General features: G+C 30.2%; 8 protein-coding genes across 8 annotated transcripts; 3 read left to right on the forward strand and 5 right to left on the reverse strand. All coding sequences in view use genetic code 12, as the record gives it.

Moving 5' to 3' along the window:
- Positions 1-2088: 2088 nt before the first annotated feature.
- On the forward strand, positions 2089-3639 carry FCY21 (purine-cytosine permease, putative; the record flags this gene model as incomplete). The annotated part of the gene is made up of 1 exon (XM_002418831.1): positions 2089-3639. The coding sequence occupies one exon, from the start codon at positions 2089-2091 to the stop codon at positions 3637-3639; it is 1551 nt and encodes a 516-aa protein (XP_002418876.1).
- A 623-nt stretch (positions 3640-4262) lies between these two features.
- Positions 4263-5306, forward strand: CD36_24030 (thiosulfate sulfurtransferase, putative; the record flags this gene model as incomplete). The annotated part of the gene is made up of 1 exon (XM_002418832.1): positions 4263-5306. One exon carries the CDS (start codon positions 4263-4265, stop codon positions 5304-5306), a length of 1044 nt encoding a protein of 347 aa, XP_002418877.1.
- A 271-nt stretch (positions 5307-5577) lies between these two features.
- On the reverse strand, positions 5578-6648 carry CD36_24040 (Sol1 homologue, putative; the record flags this gene model as incomplete). Its single annotated transcript, XM_002418833.1, has 1 exon — positions 5578-6648. The coding sequence occupies one exon, from the start codon at positions 6646-6648 to the stop codon at positions 5578-5580; it is 1071 nt and encodes a 356-aa protein (XP_002418878.1).
- A 2090-nt stretch (positions 6649-8738) lies between these two features.
- On the forward strand, positions 8739-9743 carry CD36_24050 (conserved hypothetical protein; the record flags this gene model as incomplete). The annotated part of the gene is made up of 1 exon (XM_002418834.1): positions 8739-9743. One exon carries the CDS (start codon positions 8739-8741, stop codon positions 9741-9743), a length of 1005 nt encoding a protein of 334 aa, XP_002418879.1.
- Positions 9744-9984: 241 nt separating this feature from the next.
- On the reverse strand, positions 9985-14442 carry CD36_24060 (oligomycin resistance ATP-dependent permease, putative; the record flags this gene model as incomplete). Its single annotated transcript, XM_002418835.1, has 1 exon — positions 9985-14442. One exon carries the CDS (start codon positions 14440-14442, stop codon positions 9985-9987), a length of 4458 nt encoding a protein of 1485 aa, XP_002418880.1.
- A 1139-nt stretch (positions 14443-15581) lies between these two features.
- Positions 15582-16281, reverse strand: CD36_24070 (hypothetical protein; the record flags this gene model as incomplete). Its single annotated transcript, XM_002418836.1, has 2 exons — positions 15582-16203; positions 16274-16281. 2 exons carry the CDS (start codon positions 16279-16281, stop codon positions 15582-15584), a joined length of 630 nt encoding a protein of 209 aa, XP_002418881.1.
- A 312-nt stretch (positions 16282-16593) lies between these two features.
- On the reverse strand, positions 16594-17307 carry CD36_24080 (hypothetical membrane protein, conserved; the record flags this gene model as incomplete). Its single annotated transcript, XM_002418837.1, has 1 exon — positions 16594-17307. The coding sequence occupies one exon, from the start codon at positions 17305-17307 to the stop codon at positions 16594-16596; it is 714 nt and encodes a 237-aa protein (XP_002418882.1).
- Positions 17308-18421: 1114 nt separating this feature from the next.
- MP65 (cell surface mannoprotein, putative) lies at positions 18422-19543 on the reverse strand (the record flags this gene model as incomplete). The annotated part of the gene is made up of 1 exon (XM_002418838.1): positions 18422-19543. One exon carries the CDS (start codon positions 19541-19543, stop codon positions 18422-18424), a length of 1122 nt encoding a protein of 373 aa, XP_002418883.1.
- Positions 19544-22004: the final 2461 nt, after the last annotated feature.

The following is a 22004-nucleotide window of genomic DNA, read 5'->3' on the forward strand; positions in this document are numbered from 1 at the left end:
GAAATGAAAAAAAAACACACACATTCTTCTACTTCTTCTGGTGTAAGCAGTTGATTATTTCGTTGTAGAGTAGTGTAAAATTGGTTAGGCTTATAGCCCTAAAAGTCACGTTCTAGCGGTGCTACCAACTGAACAACAAAATGATGGATACACTTTTTTTATTTTAAACCCAAATCTTTACATTAAATAAATGGGGTTATATAATTTAAAAAGTTACTGTATGGAAAACTATATACATACATGTATGTATACATGTATAACTAACTAACTGTATGGAAAACTGTATATTTAAATTTAAATTGGTGCCAATATTATATAGTTTATATAATTTATAAACTATATAATTTAATGATATGTTGTTAGCCCAAATTCTCCAGTATGTTTGTGATACCTTTTTTTTTTGAAAACAACTAGAGTCAAAAAAAAAAAAATAACAATAACAACAACATTCGAATAGAATAGAATAGATTAATAACATTGTAATAATAGAGGAAATTGTAATAAATGAAATAATATTAGAAAAGATAATGATAATGATATTGTGTGTGTGTGGGTGGGACAAGAAAAAAAAAAAAAAAAAAAATGCCGTTTTGTTTTTTCGGAGATTTTGTGGAAAATATCACAATCATCATAATCATCATCAAAATGGATTTATTAGAAAACTTTAGAATTCAAAATAACTTCTACTTAATATATTAAACTAATTGATATTGAAAGAAACATTAGATTAATATAGATATAGTTGTGATGGTTGTGGGTGTGTGGGGTGTGTGGGGTGTGTGGGTGTATATATATATATCATAGATTTATGGATTCATGAAATTTGATAAGACCGATAAAATCTAATCTTAACCCAATCAAAACCATTGCGAATAATAAGATATATTTGGTGCCGTATTAATACAACAACAACAACAAAAAAAAAAAAAAAGAAAGAATAATAATAATAATTCAGGCAGCATATTATAAACTACATTACATAATATTATTGATAAGATTCTTATTACAAAGGTGTAATGTAAAATTAAAAAAAAAGGGATATGGGATGCGATGGGATGGGATGGGATGGGAATCTCCATTAAGGGCGGAAGGCAACATCATTAAGGCGTTGACATACTATCAATATAAGCTTTTTTTTGATTGATTGACATGTCAGACATGTCAGATAAATCGACTAACAAGAAGAAGAAGAAGAAGAAGGTTATGTATCAATATTAAGGTTTTATTTAAATTTTCTTGGTAACAAGACAAGACAAGATAAAGATAAAGATAAAGATAAAGATAAAGATGAAAATAAAAGACCCCTTTTTGTAAATTGATTATAGAAGGTAACAATTAATCATAATGATGATGTTGTTGTTATTCCACAATGGATTAGGCAAAAAAAAAAATAATAAGTAATAAATGATTGATATTGGTCAAAACAGATTTGATGATTAAATTAAAATGGAAATGGAAATGGAAATGGAAATTAAAATGGAAATGGAGATTCCGATGGAATGGAGGACAAATTGTCATTAATTGATTGTCTTAATCTATCTATATATAATATTGATTGTTTAAAATTGTGTAAAATTTTTTTAGTCAAATTTTAATTTAATTTAATTTAATTTCTTTTTTTTTCTGTTTTTCTGTTTTTGAGTAATAGTATTAGTGTGTGTGAGTGTGTGAATGAATGTTTTATTGCCTTAAGAGAAAAATTTTTTCTCTTACTTTGGTATATCAACTCATCGTCCTTTAACAACAACAACTACAACAACAACAATAACAACTACAATAATAAATATCAAATCTTTTTCTTAAATGCTTATCTTTCTTTCATATTTAATATTTAATATTTAATATTTAATATCATTTCTTTTCCCTTCCTTCCTTCCCTTCCCTTCCCTTCCCTCCCTTTCTTTATAACTTATTTTTCAATTTATTTTAAAGAAAAACCTTTAACCATTTTATCCCTCTTCATTCCCAAATCATCACCTATATATTTACTTAATAACAAACAAGTAAATATAATTCTTTCATCACCATCTTTACAACACATCTTATTATTATTATTATTATTATTATACTAAGGTTTACCCTTTAAACATGTCTAGTGATCCAGAAAAAAATTTATCAATGCCAGAAAAGACATCAGTCAATCTGTATCTGTATGATACTAACATTAGTACTACTATGGAACCATCATCATCTGGTGGTGAAATTGAATCAACAAAATTAAATTTTATTGATAAATGGGCTCATAAATTAAATGCAGAAACTAAAGGTATTGAATTAGTTACTGATGAAGAAAAAACTGATAATTCATTTTGGAATTTAGCTACAATGTGGTTAAGTGCAAATTTAGTTATTGCAACATTTTCATTAGGTGCTTTAGGAATAACAGTTTTTAATTTAGCTTTTGGTCAAGCAATATTAGTAATTATTTTTTTTTCAATATTAGGTGGATTCCCAGTAGCATTTTTTTCATGTTTTGGATCAGCTTTAGGATTAAGACAAATGTTATTATCAAAATTTTTAATTGGTGATCTTACTACCAGACTTTTCGCTGCCATTAATGTTATTGCTTGTGTTGGTTGGGGTGCAGTTAATACCATGTCTTCAGCTCAATTATTACATATTGTTAATAATGGTGCTTTACCTCCTTGGGCCGGTTGTCTTATTATTGTTGTTTGTACAGTATTAGTGACATTTTTCGGTTATCATGTTATTCATATTTATGAAAAATGGGCTTGGATTCCTAATTTAATTATTTTTATTATTATTATTGTTAGATTTGCTATGACAAATAAATTTACTAATGAATCTTTTCAACAAGGTGAAACTACTGCTGGTAATGTTTTAAGTTTTGGTGGTACAGTTTTCGGATTTGCCACTGGTTGGACAACTTATCTGAGTGATTATGTTGTTTATCATCCTCGTAATACTAATCCTTGGAAAATTTTTTTCAGTATATTTTTCGGTTTATTAACTCCTTTAATGTTTACTTTAATTTTAGGAGCTGCTTGTGCTACTGGTATTGCTAATGATCCTCAATGGACTAAATTATATAATGAAGATTCTGTTGGTGGATTAGTTTATGCTATTTTGGTTCAAGATTCTTTACATGGATTTGGTCAATTTTGTTGTGTTATATTGGCTTTATCTACCGTGGCTAATAATGTTCCCAATATGTATTCAATGGCTTTATCAGCTCAAACAGTTTGGTCAGGATTTAGAAAAATCCCTAGAGTAGCTTGGACTATTATTGGTAATGGAGCAACTTTAGCAATTTGTATTCCAGCTTATTATAAATTTGAAGCGGTTATGGAAAATTTTATGAATTTAATTTCATATTATTTATCAATTTATGAAAGTATAATGTTTGCATCTCATTTCATTTGGAATAATGGTAGATTTGATGGTTATGATTATGAAAGATGGAATGATAAACAAGCTTATCCAATTGGTTATGCTGGAGTTTTCGGTTTTGCTTGTGGAGTTGCTGGAGTGGTTTTAGGTATGAATCAAACTTGGTATAGTGGAGTAATTGGTAGACAAATTGGAGAATTTGGTGGTGATATTGGATTTGAATTAGCTATTGGATTTGCCTTTATAGGGTTTAATGTGGCTAGATATTTCGAAAAAAAAATATATTAGATAAATAAATAGACAATTAGATTAGACTAGACTAGACTAGACTAGACTAGACTAGACGGTTATGGTTATGGTTATGGTTATTGTGGGTGTGTGTTTTTGTTTTGTATATTAGATATATCTTGTATTAATGTTAAATGAATAATTATTTTATTATTGTATTATATCTAATTAGTAATTAGTGGAGATTTTTTTTTTTTTTTACAGAGATTTCAATATTTTACAACTTTAATTGGTGATGGAATTAGAAGAAGGATTGTTAATATTTGAGAATTGAGTTCTTTATTTTTAACAAAAACAAAAACAAAAACAAAAACAGGGGAAGAAAGGCTCATAGCTATATCAACGTTAAAAGAGAAATTAATTAATTAATTCTGGGGGGGATATGCAAAACCGTGCCCTCCCTCACTCCCCATAAATTAGTCTTAGTCCTCCTCCCCAAATGGAACAAAAATTGAACAACAACAACAACAACAACAACAACAACAACAAAAAAAAAAAAATATGTATGGAGAGAGACAGATCTCAAACAAACCAGATCTATAATCACCACCACCATTACCACCATTACCATCATCATTTCCTTTTTTTTTTTTTTTTATTAATTATTCAAACTATATATTAAAATGTCTAAATCATTTTTAACAACAATTACACCATCAGCATATCGAGTATTATTATCTACATCAAACCCTACTAAAAGAGTAATTCCAATTGATGCTACTTGGTTTATGCCTAATGATCCTAAAAATGCTAAACAAGAATTTATTAAAGAACGTATTCCTGGACTGAAATTTTTTGATTTAGATTATTATATTGATAAAAATAGTTTATATCCTCATATGTTACCAAAAGATTTATCAATTATTGAACAAATATATTCAAATTTAAATTTAAATTTAAATGATTCATTAGTAATTTATGATAAATTAGGTATATTTCTGAGTCCTAGAATTGCTTGGACTTTTTCATTATTTGGTCATAACAAAGTATATTTATTAGATAATTATTTAAATTATAAACAATCACAATATCCCCTTGATAAAAATCCACCACCACCAGAACAACTATCACCACCACAAGCACCACAACAACTATCACCAGAAAATCAAAATGATAACGATATTGTTAAACTTGATGCAAAACAATTTAAACAAAATTATAAACAACAAGTTATTGAATATGAAGAATTATTACAATTAATTGAAAATAAAAATTTAAAAGATTATTTACTTTTAGATGCTAGATCATTAAATCGATTTATTGGTAAAATTAATGAACCAAGACCAGGTTTAAGTTCTGGTCATATACCTGGAGCAATTAATTTACCATTTAATTCATTATTAAAAAATAATTCAACTAAACAATTTAAAAGTAAACAAGAAATTATTAATATTTTTCAAACTTTATTAAATAATCATAATAATAATCATAATCATAATAATCACAATAATCATAATAATAATAATAATAGATTTGATGATTTAATAGAAAGAAAAATATATCCTAAAGGAATTATAGTTATGTGTGGAACTGGAGTTACTGCAGTTATTTTAAAATTTGCTATTGAATGTATTTTAAAATTAAATTTACCAGTTCGAGTTTATGATGGTAGTTGGACAGAATGGGCTTCTAGAGCTCCATCAGAATATATTCAAAAAGATGTTTAAAAATATAAATTGTTAAATCAAGAACATCAAGAAAATCAATAAGATATATAAACAAACAAACAAACAAAAAAAAAAACTATAATAAACTAAACTAAACTAAACAAAACTAAAGTGGAAATGTTAAATGTAAATACTACTACCACTAATAATAATAATAGTAATAATGATTGAGCATATAATTGTGACAAACTATGAAATAAAAAATGCAAATTCCTTCCTGCCCCACCCTCTTTTTTGGGGGGGTTACAGATGTTGATTTAATCTTGTTTTGTTAATGATTTGGTTCAGGTATTGATAAATATTTATATTTCTTTTTAGTTATATCAAACAAATCATTCAATGCATCATCATCAACAAACCAACTTACTCTACCAGCAGCACCTTCATTAACAATTGAACTTGGTAACCCCTTTTCTGGTCTTTCCATAATAGTTTTAATGATTGGTGCTTTAGTTAATCCTTCAACAACAAATGTTACTCTTGATGAATGACATATAACTGGTATAGATAAAGTAATTCTATTTTCTGGACCCAGAGGAGCATTTGATACTGGTAAAACCCAAGCTAATTTTTCTCTCAATTGTTCACCATGATTTGGAAATAATGAAGCAATATGACCATCTGGTGCACAACCTAATAAAAATAAATCAAATAAAGGTAATTTTACTGAATCTTTTTTAGCAAAATTATTAATCAATTGTTTTTCATATTCATCAGCTGCTTCTTGAGAATCATTAATTAATGATTCATCAACATGGAAAATTCGAGGTTTTTTATCACCAGTAATTAAATCAAATATTTCTCGTTTAGCTTGACCATAATTTGAATCATTACTTTTAAACGGTACTAATCTTTCATCAGCAAAATAAATATCCCATTTATCCCATTCAATATATTTTTGTCTTGGTAATAATCCTTGATGTAAAATTTTTATTAATGAACCACCAGAAATAGCAATTTTAAATCTAATTTCTTGTTTTTTTTGAATCTTCTTTTCCTTTTTAGGTCTAGTACTGCCACCACTACCACTACCACCACCACTACTACTATTATTATTATTATTATTATTATTATTGTTATTGTTGTTCAATTTAGGTGATGATCCATTTCTTGATAGTGGAGTATTTAATGTTGAACTTGATGTCAATTCTATACCACTTTGACTATGTCTTGGGGTATGTAAAGGGGTATTACCTGATCTTTGTTTGATTAGTTCAATTTGATCAAGATCAGTAGTATTGTAAAGAGTTTGATTTTGAGCAGTAATAATATGATCAGCAACAGCATCAGCAACTCCTAAAAACTCTGGAAATGAATAAATTAATGGAACTGTTGTAGTCATGATGTGTTTTAACAGTAAAGAATAACAAAATTGTAAATTGCAAGTTGTTTTTTTTCTTTGTCTTTGTCTTTGTTGTCCACCGTTGGTTAGTTGTTGTTGTTGGTTAGTTGTTGTCGTTTGGTGTTTTTAAAAGTTAAAAAAGGAAAAAAAAAAAAAAAAAAATTTTATAATATGGTAAATTTGGGAAAAAAAAAAAAAGGGAGACAGAGACAGCAGAACAACAACTATTAATATTTATGTTAGTAGGTAGTGTTATTTGATACAAATATAATGATAGGTTGATTTTCTTCTCTGTTTTATTAATCTTGCTATTATAATAATATATTAGTTATCTTGATTTTAATCCTAACCCTCTTTTCCCTTTCTTTTCGTTTTGATTTTGGTTTTGGTTTTGGTTTGTTTATTTCAAGTTAATATCTAATATATTGTTTATTATTATTATTATTATTATTGAATTGATTGAATAGGTCTAAATATATTTGGTTTTTTTTTTTGGTAACTATCAGATTAGCTTTAAGGGGGATGCCTGCTTTGAACAAAAAAAATTTCTATCAATCAAGGGCAAAGTTTTAATTATTTATATAACTTGGACTTTTAGTTAATATTTGTTGGCCGTATATAATATATAACTTGTAGAAGAACAAAAGGAAAAGGAAAACGGGTTGGATAGTAGAAATTTCAAAGAATGTTAGAGAGTTGCATACATACAATTTGTTTGTAAATATTGAGAATATGACTTGGTGATACATAATTCATATATAGTACGATTCTTAGCATCCGGGGAGAGGAGGAAGGTGAAATGGTATTTCATATCAATTTCCATATTGGGTCTACTATATGTGAGTGTCTAAAACTGTAGTGATTTGTTACCTGGGGGGATTGTTAACAATTTGAAATAAATGAATTGCAGCATGCTAGATGCAATGAAAAATATTCCGGCGACACCCTAGTATTGTACTGGTTAATTATTATATACCATCCACAATGATGACCACACTAATGAACTTAGTTATGGCAATATCAATTTACTCACAATCATTATCTACATTAATTAATGTTATCAATTTCTGAAATTTCATTTCAAAAAAAAAAACATATACATATACATATATAGAAACAACTAATTCCAACATTCTCTAGAAATATAGTTGTTTAGTAAAAGTTGCATTTCCTTTTGGTTGACTTTACAATAATCCCGAGATAAAACGTTTTCAATTCAGAAATTGTTCCAAAATCATCATCATCACAACTAATATTCAACAATTACTTGTCAAAAAAAAAAAAAAAAACAAAAGAAGATTTCGTTTCCAATAATGAACTGTATAGAAAAGTAGAAATTAGAAATTCCTGGGCGAAGGGCATATATACAACTTAAGAATTAAATTGGAATTTAATTGTTTTCATCTTTTTGGTATCAACTTGGTCTGGGCTCATTTTAATTCTTCAATACAATCATTTCTTGTAATTACTGGAACAAAGGAAGTATCTAACACCACCTACCGATATGGTACGATTTTCATTAGTAATGTCTGATATTGCTTTATAGGAAGAATGGTGATGCAAAGATTCCCCCCAAATTGTCTTTGCACCCAACTTCTACAAACAGTCGAAAGACTATACATTCTAAAACAATAATACTTCATATCATTCAAGTCATAAACTCACTCCTTTTTCTTCGAAATTGTAAATATCTTAGGTACTCAATTAACAAACTTCAAAGATCACCAAAAATAACCCACCAATGATCCATTAACAATCATTTCTGATGATCCCTTTTTCTTTCGTTTGTTTTTTAAATCAAAGTTTCCTCTAGAAAGTTCTTCTGTTAATCACCTGACTTGGGGGGAAGGGGGGCGGCGGGCTGGGAAGGGTCGTGTTTCCGTGATAAAATGAATGACACACTTTAATCCTTGCAAGGGCAAATCATAAGAAAAAGGGAGGGGGGAGGGAAACGGAGCGACATGGATAAATATCATATAACATACAACTAAAGCAAAGCAAAGCAATCAAATATATTAACACTTTATCAACATCATCTTTTTCTTTTATTATACTGTGTTGTTGTTATTACCCATAACTATCTTTGAAAAATGACTATTAATAATTATTTCCAATTGACATTTTATTTGGTATCTCAATATATGAGTGAAATATATCCTACATCTCAAGGGTTTAAACAAGTTCAATTTACTGATGATACTAAACTTAAACAAGTGAAATTATTTAAAGGTGAAGAACAATTATTAATATTAAGTTTTACAGAAATATCTGAAACTCAATCATTAGTTAATGTATTAAATATTGCTGGTAGATTAGATAATGCATTAATTAATTGGGAATGGTTTATTACTGGTAGTAATGATTCAATTAAATTTCCTATTGATGATGATAATAATAATAATAATAAAGAAATTCCTCAAGATTTGATTGAAAAATTTAAAACAAAATTTAGATTACTTGTTGATGATGAAAAAGTTAGTTCTATTTTCAGTAATACTTCTTCTAAAGGTCCAATAATTGAAGAACATACCGATTCAGAAAGTATTAGATCACCAACTCCAGAATTACCATATAATCCACCACCACCACCACCACCACCACAAGCACCAACCTCTGCACATCCTGATAATTCGATATTTACAGGATCATCTGCTCCCGCTCCTACTACGAAAAGACCTCTGGATATGCCTGATTTTGATGATGAATATGAAATTAAAAGTCCACCACCACCATTAACTAATCAATTGGGACGTGGCAACAATAACAATGTAGTGCCATCAATTGGATCTGATGATTTAAATCCTCCAGGAATTCCTCAACATCCTACATTAACACCATTTATAGATCCTTTACAAAACTCTCAAAATCATCATCAAGGAATGTATCCTGCTTTAGACCATCCAATATTTGGTCAACGACAACAACAACAACAACAAGGTCCTAATTCAAGAGCTCCACCTGGTGCTAGATTTGATGATCCATTTGGAGGAAGTTCTTCTGAAGGACCTTTTGGTGGTCCACTGGGTGGTCCTTTTGGTGGTTCACTGGGTGGTCCTTTTGGTGGTTCACTGGGTGGACATTTCGGTGGTATTTAAAGTTGGTATATCAATAAAAAGTTGTTATTGTTGTTGTTGTTGTTATTGTTGTTGTTGTTGTTGTTTTTTCATTTCTTAGTATAGTATAGTTTGGTTTTTTTATAGCTTATTATTATCAGGATAAATTGGAATATCTTATAGGGTGTGTGTTACAATTGTAAATCAAGTTAAGGTATTAATCTCTATTAATTTAAACTATATAATAAAATAAATACAACAACAACAACTACTACTATTACTACTAAAATCCAGTAGCTTCTTGGAAATCTTGTTCAGTAATATTTGAACGATGACACATTTGTTGGAAAATACTATTTTCACTATTAAATAAATTCCAAGGAGTATCAAATTCTTTAATTTCACCTTTATCTAATACTAAAATTCGATCATAATTAATGATTGTTTTCAATCTATGAGCAATACATAAAATGGTACAATCTTTAAATTCTTTAATAATTGTGTGTTGAATTTTAGAATCAGTTTCATAATCAACTGAAGATGTAGCTTCATCAAGAATTAAAATTCGAGAATCACGAACTAATGCTCTAGCAAAAGCAATTAATTGACGTTCACCAAGAGAAAAATTTGATCCTTCTTCTTCCACAGTTTGATCTAAATGGAATTTATGTAATGTTGAACCAACACCATCATCATCATCATCATCTTCTTCTTCTTCTTCTTCTTCTTTCTTTTTATCATCTTTTTTATTATTCTCAATTTTTGGTTTGATTTGTTTCTTTACAATATCTAATCTTGATTCTTCAATTAATCCTGTACGTCTTAATGCATCCCAAAGTTTATCATCAGAATGTTCATTAAATGGATCCAAATTTTTCCGAATTGATCCTCGGAATAATACTGGATCTTGAGGAATAATTGATAATTTTGATCGAAGATCTTTTAAACCTAAAGTTGAAATATCAATATCATCAATAATAATTTTCCCCGATTCTAATTCTGATAATCGATATAATGCTGTCATAATTGATGATTTACCAGCACCAGTTCTACCACAAATACCAATTTTTTCCATTGGATTAATTTTAAATTTCAAATTTTTTAAAACTAATGGTAATCCAGGTCTATAAGCTAATGAAGCATTATCAAATTCAATGGCTCCTTTATTGGGCCAATTTGGTGGTGGAGTATTTTCTGTGATTATATAAGGAGCCTCTTTTGGTAAATTTTGAGCATAAGTATGTAATCTTTCAGCAGAATTCATTTCATTTTCAACTTGAGTATATGTTCTAATAAGCATGGATAATTGTCCAGCAATTTGGAAAACATATGATACAATTAAACCTACTGATGAAGCACTAATATTGAAAACTCGATTAACACAAAGTAAAGCAATCAATAAGGCAAAAAGAGCAGCAACAAAATCCATATGAATAGCTAACCAACGTTGATTAGCAATAGTAATATAATAAGCTTCATTCATTCTATCAATCAAATAATTGTTTTTCAAGGCAAATCTTTCAGTTGCATGATATGCTTTAATAGTAATCATCCCACTTAAAGTTTCATCAAAATTATTATAAACTAATGATCTTTGAATAGCTTCTAAACGTTTAATTTCTCTTGCTGAAGCTTGATAATAATTGGCAATACTAACAAATAAAAATCCTAAAAATGGTATAGCAATTGCAAACCAAGGAAGATAAATAACACATAAAATTAATACTCCAATAATATTGGCGAAAACAAATAAGAAAAATCTTAATTGATCACCAATTTCATTATCTAGAACATCAGTATCTTTAGTAAAACGATTCAAAATTCTCCCCATAGGGGTAGTATCCATAAATGACATGGGGGCATGTAAAACTTTTTTCACTGCCATTACATTCAACATTACAGCAGCAGTATTGGTAATATATACCAAAACAATAAATTCCAATGTTAAAAGAATAAATGATAAAAATGCAAACATAATATAAATACCAATATAAAATTTATCTGGTTGATTGAATTTATGAGCAGTCCAAAAAGATAACCAAGTATTAGTGAAAATTTGACAAAATGTCGCCAAGACAATAAAAGTTAATAAAATTGGAACAATAACCCAAGGTGAAAATTTTCCTGATCCTAAAACAAGATATTCTTTATAAACACTCAAACTAATGGCATTAACAGCACGATCTTCAGCTTCAATTAATGTCCCATCAGCAGTTTTATCAACATTAAATTCACGATGACGTCCTTCTTCATCTTCTTCATCTTTTTCATCTGGTTGAGTTCTTTGAGTCACTTGTCTTTGAATCATTTTCCTTTCTTCTTCAAGTTCATCATCTAATGGGTCTTCATCTCCAAACAATTCATTCTCTTCTTGTAGCTCTTCTTGTTCTTCTTCTTCTTCTTTCTCGTCGTTTTCTTTCTTTGATTCACTATTGTAAGCCATTAATTTACTAAAACTTTCATTAGTTGCTTGTAATTCTTCAAATTTCCCAACATCAATAGTACCATTAGGATTTAAAAAAATAACTCTATCAGCAGAACCAATTAATGATAATTGATGAGTAGCCAATATTCTTGTTTTATTTTTCAATAAATCTAAAATACAATTATTCATAATATGTTTCCCGACACGAGCATCAACTGCACTTAAAACATCATCCAATAAAATAATGTCTTTATTAGCATATACAGCACGAGCTAAATTGATTCTAGCCTTTTGACCTCCAGATAAAGTAATACCACGTTCACCAATTTCAGTTCTATCTCCAGCAGGTAATATTTCTAAATCAGCTTCCAATGAACAAGCATAAATTACTTTATTATATTTTTCTTCATCCCATTCTGATCCAAAAATAATATTTTCTTTAACAGTAGTGTTTTGTACCCAAGGATATCCACAAAGTAATAAAGATCCATTAACATTGACTGATCCATTAGTACGTTTCATAAATCCAGAAAGAGCATTCAATAATGATGATTTACCTGAACCAATTAATCCAGTAATAACAATAAATTCACCTTTTTTCACTTTAATATCAATATCTTTTAATCCTTTAAAAGTAACCTCCTCCTCTTCAACTTCTGTGTCTTTACTACTAGCTATTGTTGAATTTCCATTTTCTTTAGAATATGATTTCTCACTAGTAACTTCATGAGTTGAAGTTATGACATCAACATGATTTTCTTCTTCTTCTTTTTTTTTTTCTTCTTTACTATTAGCTTTTTTCTCATCAGGGGTTTCTTCATCAGCAAAAGTTTCCCATTCAAAATCAGCATGATCTACTTCTATAGCTAAATCTTCTTGTTCCATCAATTGTTTCATTTCTGGAGTTGCTTCTATAGAATTTTCTCCTTTAGGTATTTCACCTTGAGACATAAATTCACCAACACGAGAAATCCCCATAAATGCATCAGCACCACTTGCTAAAGCCATTGGTAAAAGGAAAACTTGTTGAGTTAAAGTATTATATAATGAAAGTGATGAAAAAATTGATGCTGGATCTCGACCATGAGTTCTAATAGCATAAAGTACTAAAAAAGCTGTCATTGAAGCAAATAATGTTAATGACATGGCAAATGATGTAACAATATTTCTTAATACTTGCATATGATAAATGATTTTCATTTCTTTTTTACGAACATTAGAAATATTTTCATGATATGGAGGTTCCCAAGAATAAAATTTAATCACTTTTAAATTAGTTAAAGCTTCTTTAATATAATTAACTCTTGAATCAGTATAAAAATTGGCTTTTTTCCTATAAGCAAATAATTTCCCCGTAGAAAAGGCAATGGCAATCATAAATACAAATAAAATCCCTACTCCAACTAATGAAGCAGGACCAATATTAATAATCAATATAGCAATAGCAATGCCAATTGGTACTGGGAATACAATTAAAAATGGTTGGAATCCAAGGGCAAAATCAATTCTTGATAAATCGGTACCTAACATTGAAGTTATTTTACCTAAAGGATATTTATGTTTTGCCTCAGCATTTAATTTAAATGATTTATCTAAAAGTGCTTTAGTTAATACTGCTTTGGCTTGAGCACCAGTAATCATGGATCTATAAAAGAAATGATTAATAAATACCCCAATAACAAACACAATTATTGCTGTACCAAATGAATAACCTATTCCTTTACCAATACCAGTTTCATGACCAAGAGCTTTTAATTCAACATATTCAATTAATTTTTTCGATAATAATGGTAATGTGGTTTGACCAACATTACTTAAAGTTAAACAAATACATGCCCAAGTATATTGCCATTTAAAAGTTTTCGCTAAAGCCCATACAGTAAGAAATTTAGATAATTTGAAATCTTGTAAATCAGTATCTGAATCAACTGATGAATTTTCTAATGTTTCACCTCTTTCTTTACATTTTTCAATAATATGTTGTTGTTGAGCTTTCGCTATATCTTCAGTCATATAACGATAAAATGTATCGGCCATATGTTGTACTTTAATATCATCTGTTAAATAGAATAAATCATCAGGTTGTAAAGTTCGTTTATAACCTGATTTCATCACTGGTGATAACCACCAAAAAAACATTCGGGAAAATATATTGGCAGAACTTGCTGGATATGGTTTCCTTTCATCTTCAGTAGGGACAGGTGGGACTTTTTTCGATAGCATGAAACTTAGTAATCGTTTCTGTCTTTGAAGTAACTCTTGATTTTCAAGAGCATCTGAATTTGGTGGTGGTGGTGGTGGTGGTGGAGGGCCCATCTTGTTGAAAATAGTTTAACTAAAATAAAAAAAAAAAAAAATTAAAGAACTTGAATAGAGTAATAACAGTAAAGGAAAATAAAAAGAATAAATATATAGAATAATCCCCCCAAAAAAGAAAAGGGAAAAACAAAGTTGTGGTTAATTCATGAAGTATATATAATAATAATAATAATTTTTTCACAAGGTTTATATATGATTGTGTGTGGGTGTGTTTAGTGAGTTCATCATCTTCGCAGTTATCGATATTTTAGTTGTGCGTGTGCCATCACTCAAATAATATCTCCGTTTGCCGTTTTCTTCTTAAGAAATGTGACAAAAGAGGCTGAAAAAATTGGGCAAGCAAATGAGACGCAATTAATTAGTCATGGTCCCAAATGAAAATGCAACAACAACAACAACAAACAGCTGAATATGAATACCAGTAGTATATCAATAATTAAAAAAAAAGTATAAAATGTCGGAATGGGTTGGGATTATCTTGGTGGCAAATAAACGGACAATAAAAAATTATAATCTTAAAAGAAGATTAGCTATTTCTCCATTTCTTGTTTCTGGTGAAATTTTAGTCAGTGGAGTGAGTGAGTAGGTGTGGGAGGGCACTTGAGAGAGGCACGGTTTTACAAACACCCGATAGTAAGTCCGTAAGTTCGTGCGGATTACCTAAAACATATGTACATTAATGTATGTTATAATTCCTGTCATTTTAATATTATCGTTTAAAGTTCCGATACGATTACTTATCGGATGTTAAAAAAAAAAATTGCGTTTTATCCGAACTCCTATCAATTTAACCTTAAATCTCATCTCTCCACTTCTTCTTCTTCTTCTTCTTCTTCTCTTTGTTGCCATTAAACAATAAATGAACATTTCTAATCCTAGGGACACTTATCTTTACACGAGGCATCAATTGCTTATATCAATTGAATATATTTTGCCACCCCAATTTAAAATTAGTCAAAGTAAATAAACACATAGCAATCAATATGCGTCATTTCATATTATTACCACTTCCAAAGCCAAATAATGGTAAGGCTCCAAAAAAAGAAAAAAAAAAATTTAGCCTGTTCAATGGAATTAATTTCCAATTCTAGTATAATTCAATAGCCTATCTCTCTCTCTCTCTATCTCTGTATGTTTTATAAATGTTTACTTTCATAATGTCGATTAAATCCTTTTAAATCCGTATACATGGCAGGACATGATTTACATTGACGTTTTAATCGATTATCCAGATATACATTAATGAATTGACCAAGATATTTTGGAGTGTTTGATTTATTATACACCAATTGAACTTCTTCTACATCACTTGGTATAGAAGATGAACTTCCAATTTGATAATTATTATCATCTTCATCCTCGTCCTCGTCCTGGTCATTGTCATTATTATTATCATTCTTTTGGTGGGGCGGACGACGATGGCGAGATAGAAATGTGAAATGTGGCTGTTGTTTCAATTTAGATTTTTTGCGGGCCGAGGATTTAGGTTTTACTAGTATATTTTTGCCGAAATCTATTCCCAGTTGACAGGTTTCTATTGGTGGTGGTGGTGGTGGCGGTGGCGGCGGTGTTGTTATTGCTAGAGGAAAGCTATCAATGAATTCAAGAATGCTTTGTCCTAATTGTAGGGGAATTTTAGGTAATTGGGAAGATAGCCGCTGTTCCAGATTATGTGGTTGCTGCTCTAGTAAAAAAGGTGTAAATGAGTTTGCAAATTTGTATTCCGAACGTATTCGTTTACGTATAACGCTAGGTTTACTTTTGATGGAGTTGTTGTTGTTAGAAAAAAAGGGCATTATCTTAACTAGTTATAGGGTGAAAGACATACTCTATCATCGTTCTTGGCAAAGAATTGATGTTTGGTTGGCTAATATTTTTTTTGCAATTACACTAAAGATATAGGGGGGTGAATTTCTGTACCCAAAAAAAATGGGACATATGCAAAACCAAGGCTTTACAGTCTGTTTAAAAAACAGTTATATCTACTATACGGTTACTGAATAGATATATAGGTAGCAGGTTAAAATGGAAACCATCAACCATGAGCACTTCAAGAATTGCTAATCAACCTCGGTCAATAGGTGCCTCGCATATTACTCTTAAATCAATCACACTAACTTATATATACACATGAACAAATACTATCTCTTAGTTAACCTTCTTGGTTTTCTTTTGTTTTAAATGAGATTCTGGAATCCAGTTAGTATCATATCCAGTAGCAGCAGAAGTACTTGCACTGGCAACTGGACTTGAAGCTTTAGTAGATGTCTTTTTAGCTTTAACTGGGGCAACACTTTTGAAATATTGTTTACCCCAAATTTCATAACCAACATATAATAACCCAGCAAAAGTAACTAACAATACCAATTCCAAAAAGATCAATCTGGGATCGAAAAATGAAACTGCAGCATCAACAATAGTAGCCAATTGACCACGACATGGAATCACTTTAATTAAACTATCTTGAGCAATGAAAACATGAGGGATCAATTCATAATTAGCCGGGATTAAATCAACATTAATTTTTTGATCAAATTTAATTGCTTCACCAGGTGGAACAGCAATTGGACCAACTTTCCCTGTAGTCAAATTCGTAACAATTTCATTATTGATGGGGTTTTTAAATTGTCCAGTAACACCCACAACGGTAATTTCGGTTTCTTCATTATTATTGACAACGTATTGAAGAGTGACAGTGTCTCCATTTTCCCAATTGGCCACGTCGTTTTGAGATAATTCTGGAGTTTCTTTAATGACATAATCAATAAGAATATCGACGGTTTGTTTAGAACCAGTGGTTTCGTAACCAGCTACAGTGGCAATTGTAGCTGCAAATACAGTAAAGATAGTAGATAATTTCATTGTGGTGTCTGGTTGTGGTTGTGGTTGTGGGTGTGGCTATGGTGGGAATGTGGTGAAATTTTTCACTGATCTCTCAAAAAAAAAAAATACGTACCACCAGAAAGCAACGCAAGGAATATGAGTAACAAAAAAATCTTTTTGGTGTTGACTCGTCACAAGAAAATAAGTCGTGTTTATAACGACCACCCCGTCGCAAGAAGAATTATTCTACGGCTGCAAAAAATAAGGGGGGGGGAAGGGGCTAATTATCTTTTATAAAACCAGTTCAAAGTTTACTATTTATCTATCTGTTCTTTATCAGTATTCAAAGCTTTCTTTTTCTCTTTTATAGGTAATAATTGGTTTGATTTAAGAGACCAAGTTGATAGAATATTTGTGCTGCTGTAGTTACAGATGTTATCCACACTTATGGTTTATAAATATCCTTTTCTTCGTTGCTAGTCACGTTGATAAGTTTTTGATCTAATTTCTATCTATAATACAAGATTTCTTGGTTTCTGCAACACTGGTAACTAGTAACTATTTAACCTACTACAACTACAACTACAACCATTGGCTAAAGAAAGAGAGAGCAATCGCTATCTTTTTTTTTTTGGCTTATAATTGCTATAAGTAGTTCTAATTTAGATCAAAATCAAAACAACAGGTCTAGGCAAATATATATGTAGTTCATGTTAAGTAATTCTTTCTTTTTTGCGTAACTTCATTGAACAACTGAATTGCAAAAATTTCAACAATAACACAATTATTCATGATTATATACAATGGAAGAAAGAAAACTGTAAACATGAAATGAAATTTTGACTAAACCAGGGACCCATAATCTTGGATGATTTCTGAGTCTCGTTCTATTTTAAAGTCCAAGACGGAATCAACCCAATTCAACGTGGTTATATATCACATCGAATTCCTTTAATAGGTATAGTAGGTATAAACACATTTATATATTTCAATGTAGTAAAAAAAAACTTGTAAATAAAAATAAAACTAAAAAAAACACTAAAGAAGTAGAGTATAAAAAGTAAAGAACTGTTTTAATTGTTGTTATTTGCAAAAAAACAAACAACGATTCAACGAGATATGGATGTAAGCAGCAGAGTTATTCTTTTCTTGCTTAGTTGGAGTAAATACCCCAGTATTTTTCAGCATTGTATGGACCATCAGCCTTCCAGAAATCATTGAAGGCAGTGAACAATAATGCAGAGTCTCCACAAGTGGATTTGATAGAACTGACGGCAGCTTGTTGGTTACTCTTGGATGGAACAGCGACACCATTAGAGTCACCTTTAGATGGCCAACCAGTTTCAGTAATTAAAACATTCTTTTTACCACCACAAGCGGTCCAAACTCTTTGAATTTGTTGTAAAACCCAAGCACCGGAATCTTCAGCAGCAACGTGACCATCAAAGAAAGCATGAGCGTTAACAGCCATGTAATCAGAGCAATCACATAATTCTGGGTTATTAATAACAGCAATAAAAGTATCAACAGAAACAACTGGACCATTATAACCAGCAGCTTGTAAAGCTTTTTTACCTTGTTCAACATAAGATTTGATTTGACTTGGAGTAGCAGAACCAGCATTAACCAATTCATTACCAATAGAAACGGTGTAAACATCATCCCAACCACCATTAGATTTAACGGCATCAGCTAAAGTTTTAATACCAGATTCAATGTTGGCAACATCAAAAATACCAGCAAAAATTTTTTGAGATGAAGATTTAGCTTTTAAAACAGCAGAAACTTGATCACAATCAACCCCATATAAACGAATAATATCAAATCCAGATAATTGAGCAACTTCACTGGCAATTTGAGATGATGATTTACATCCACCATTGTCAGAGTATGGAGAATAAGTAATACCTTTAGCACCACCAGATCCAACACCACTTGAAGGTTCAGAGCCAGATTCAGTAGAAGAAGGAGAAGCGGCAGAACCATCAGTGGAAGCAGGAGCAGTAGAAGCACTAACAGCATCTTGAGTAGTAGTTGGATGGTTTTGAGGAGGTTGAGTGTTGACAGAAACACTAACACTTGAATCAGCAGCTACAGTTGGAGCAGAAAAAGTGGTAGTTTGTTCACCATTACCAATAGTGACAACAACAACATTGGTTTGAGTAACAACATGAACAGCTCTTTTTTCTTCTTTATGTTGATGATGTTGATGAGCCAATGGGGCGGCCAAAGCGTTGGCTAAAACTGTAAAAGTAACGAAAGACTTGAATAACATTTGTAAACTATAATAGTTGGGTATCTAGTAGTTTTATTTTATTTTTTAAAAAAAAGAACGAATAAAGTTACTTCTAAAGGATTGTAAGGAAAGACTGATAGAATATAACTTTGGTTTGCTTGATTTTTAAAAGAAAAGAAAAAGAAAAAGTAACAAGAAGTTGAAATAAAAAAAAAAAAAAAAATAAATAACGAGAGAGTGGGAGGAAATGGTTGTAGTTTTGTATGGAAAATCAACAACGAAACCAAATAAAGTAAGAAAAATAAATAACGTGGGAAAATAATGAAAACAGAAACGAAGAATGTTTCGTGTAATTGCGGCGAAAGGAGAGTGAGAGAGAGAGAAAGGAAGAAGAAAAAAAAAATTTTTTTTTTTAATCTCAAACAATAAACAAACACAACACAAGAAATCCTTGAAGGAGGTTAAGTAGAAATGTGTATATTACACAAAACTCAATAATACTATAATCTAATCTAATTGGTGGGAAATTTAAAATCCTTTAGAATTTCAACACTATTACACGACCATTTCTTCCTCTTAGTTATTGTTTATAAATTAGACGAATACGCACTACCTAGTTGCAGTTAAAACATAACACAAAATTCAAAACAACACCACCTATTCACTCACTCACTCACTCACTCACTCACTCACTCACTCACTAGCCAGCTTCTACTTATTTACATTTTACCTTACTTTGTACTCACTTAGTACATATAAACTTTCCTTCTTTCTGTTATAGGTTGTTGCTGCTGCTACTGCTCCTGCTGCTGCTGCAACATCTAAACTTATCACAATTCTATATAACAAGTCTAGATTCTTTTGATGTGATGGTTAAGCAGTTGATGCAACTAATTTATTCGGCATCAAAGTATTCTACCACCACTACCATTATATAACCGAAGAAAGAAAAAAAAAAAATTCATTGTTTCTTCTTCCCTTATCAATGAATTGGATACTCTTGTCAATTATTCCTTCACATACATTATCTCGCAGACCTCCCCCCAGGACAAGAATGTATTCTTCGACTTGATCCAAATTCTCTATTATGGCTTAGACCTATTGTAAGATGTCTTGATTATGTGGTATGTGAGGCGATTGGGTAAGAAGGCCTTCTATTCATTCATTCCCTTAATGAACACATAAATGGAACTGTGACGAGTAACATTCAAAAATGTTCGTGTTCTATTTTTCCTGATTTGGTTTCTTTTTCTTAGCCCACGGTTGTTTTACCTTTTGTACATTTACACCTCCTACGACAACAACAACTAGCGTTTACTCCTATTTCTTTTTATGCAAATATGCCTTAGACTCATCTTATTCAACAAAATTTGAAAAATTTGCTCACTCTAAATTAACCTCGACCGATCATTTCATTATTAATTAAGTTTAAATTGAACTTTAAGGGTTTTTAAATTGTATCTCTTTTTATTTCTTACACTAAATTGTAGTTCATCCAATTAGAAAATAATAAAAACGGGAAGATAAAGTGGATGTTTGAATTTTGAAACATTTAGGAGATCAAGTGACAAACAAACAAATGTGTTTGTGTGTGTTGATTCCCCCTTTTTTATTAGATTAAGCCAAAAAAGGATACGACAACAACACATTACAACTACAAATATGGGAAAGATAAAAACATGTCCTTCAGTAACAGTTAGTAGAGGTGTGTTTGAACAAATATGTATCATCATCTCATATTCTGCAGTGTGGTAGTGGTGTGTGTATGTATGTATGTACATGTTGAAAGTGACGGAATTTTCGGATTGCTTCCTTCCCTAACCATAGTAATACTAAGAAAATTCTTTCAAAATTTCAAATTAAATGCATGTAATCTTATCCCTAAAGAGAATAATGTACAAAATTAAAATTGATAACCCACTTATTAATTAATCCCCGATGTTCGATTATTTAAAGCGATGAGATGAGCTTGGGCTTTTTTTTTTTCAAGGTTTGTTCAATAACTCTTTACCATTTGTTCCTATTATCAATAATTCAAACAATCAACTGATATTTCCTTCTTGGTAGACTAACTTTTAAAACTATGATACTTGCCAATGAGGTTAAATTAATCACTTCTTAAATCCGAACTATTTTTAATTGAATATCAAATTGCAGAGACTAATGGATACTTAGTATGGTATAGACTGTCCATATAAATCTTTATCTCCTAAAGCATAATATGATCCGTTTTATTGAGGGGGGGGGGTGCAATCTTGTTTCAATTTCGGTTGGATTAACTTGAATGTACATTGTAAAAAGAAAATATCACCACAAATCTAAACTTTTTCTTATTTGGTTGCAAATTCTTCCTTTTGTAAATAATTTGCCATCATTTATAGATCTTGTTGTATTTATCATTTCTCTTTTAATAATAGTCTTTAGTGGTTTTAACTTGTTTTATTGATTTGTTAATCTTTCTGTAAACACAATTTAAGTCATATTATGCAGAAGTATTCAA

The sequence above is a fragment of the Candida dubliniensis genome, chromosome 2 (assembly GCF_000026945.1).
Source record: "Candida dubliniensis CD36 chromosome 2, complete sequence".
Classification (NCBI taxonomy): Eukaryota; Fungi; Ascomycota; class Pichiomycetes; order Serinales; family Debaryomycetaceae; genus Candida; species Candida dubliniensis.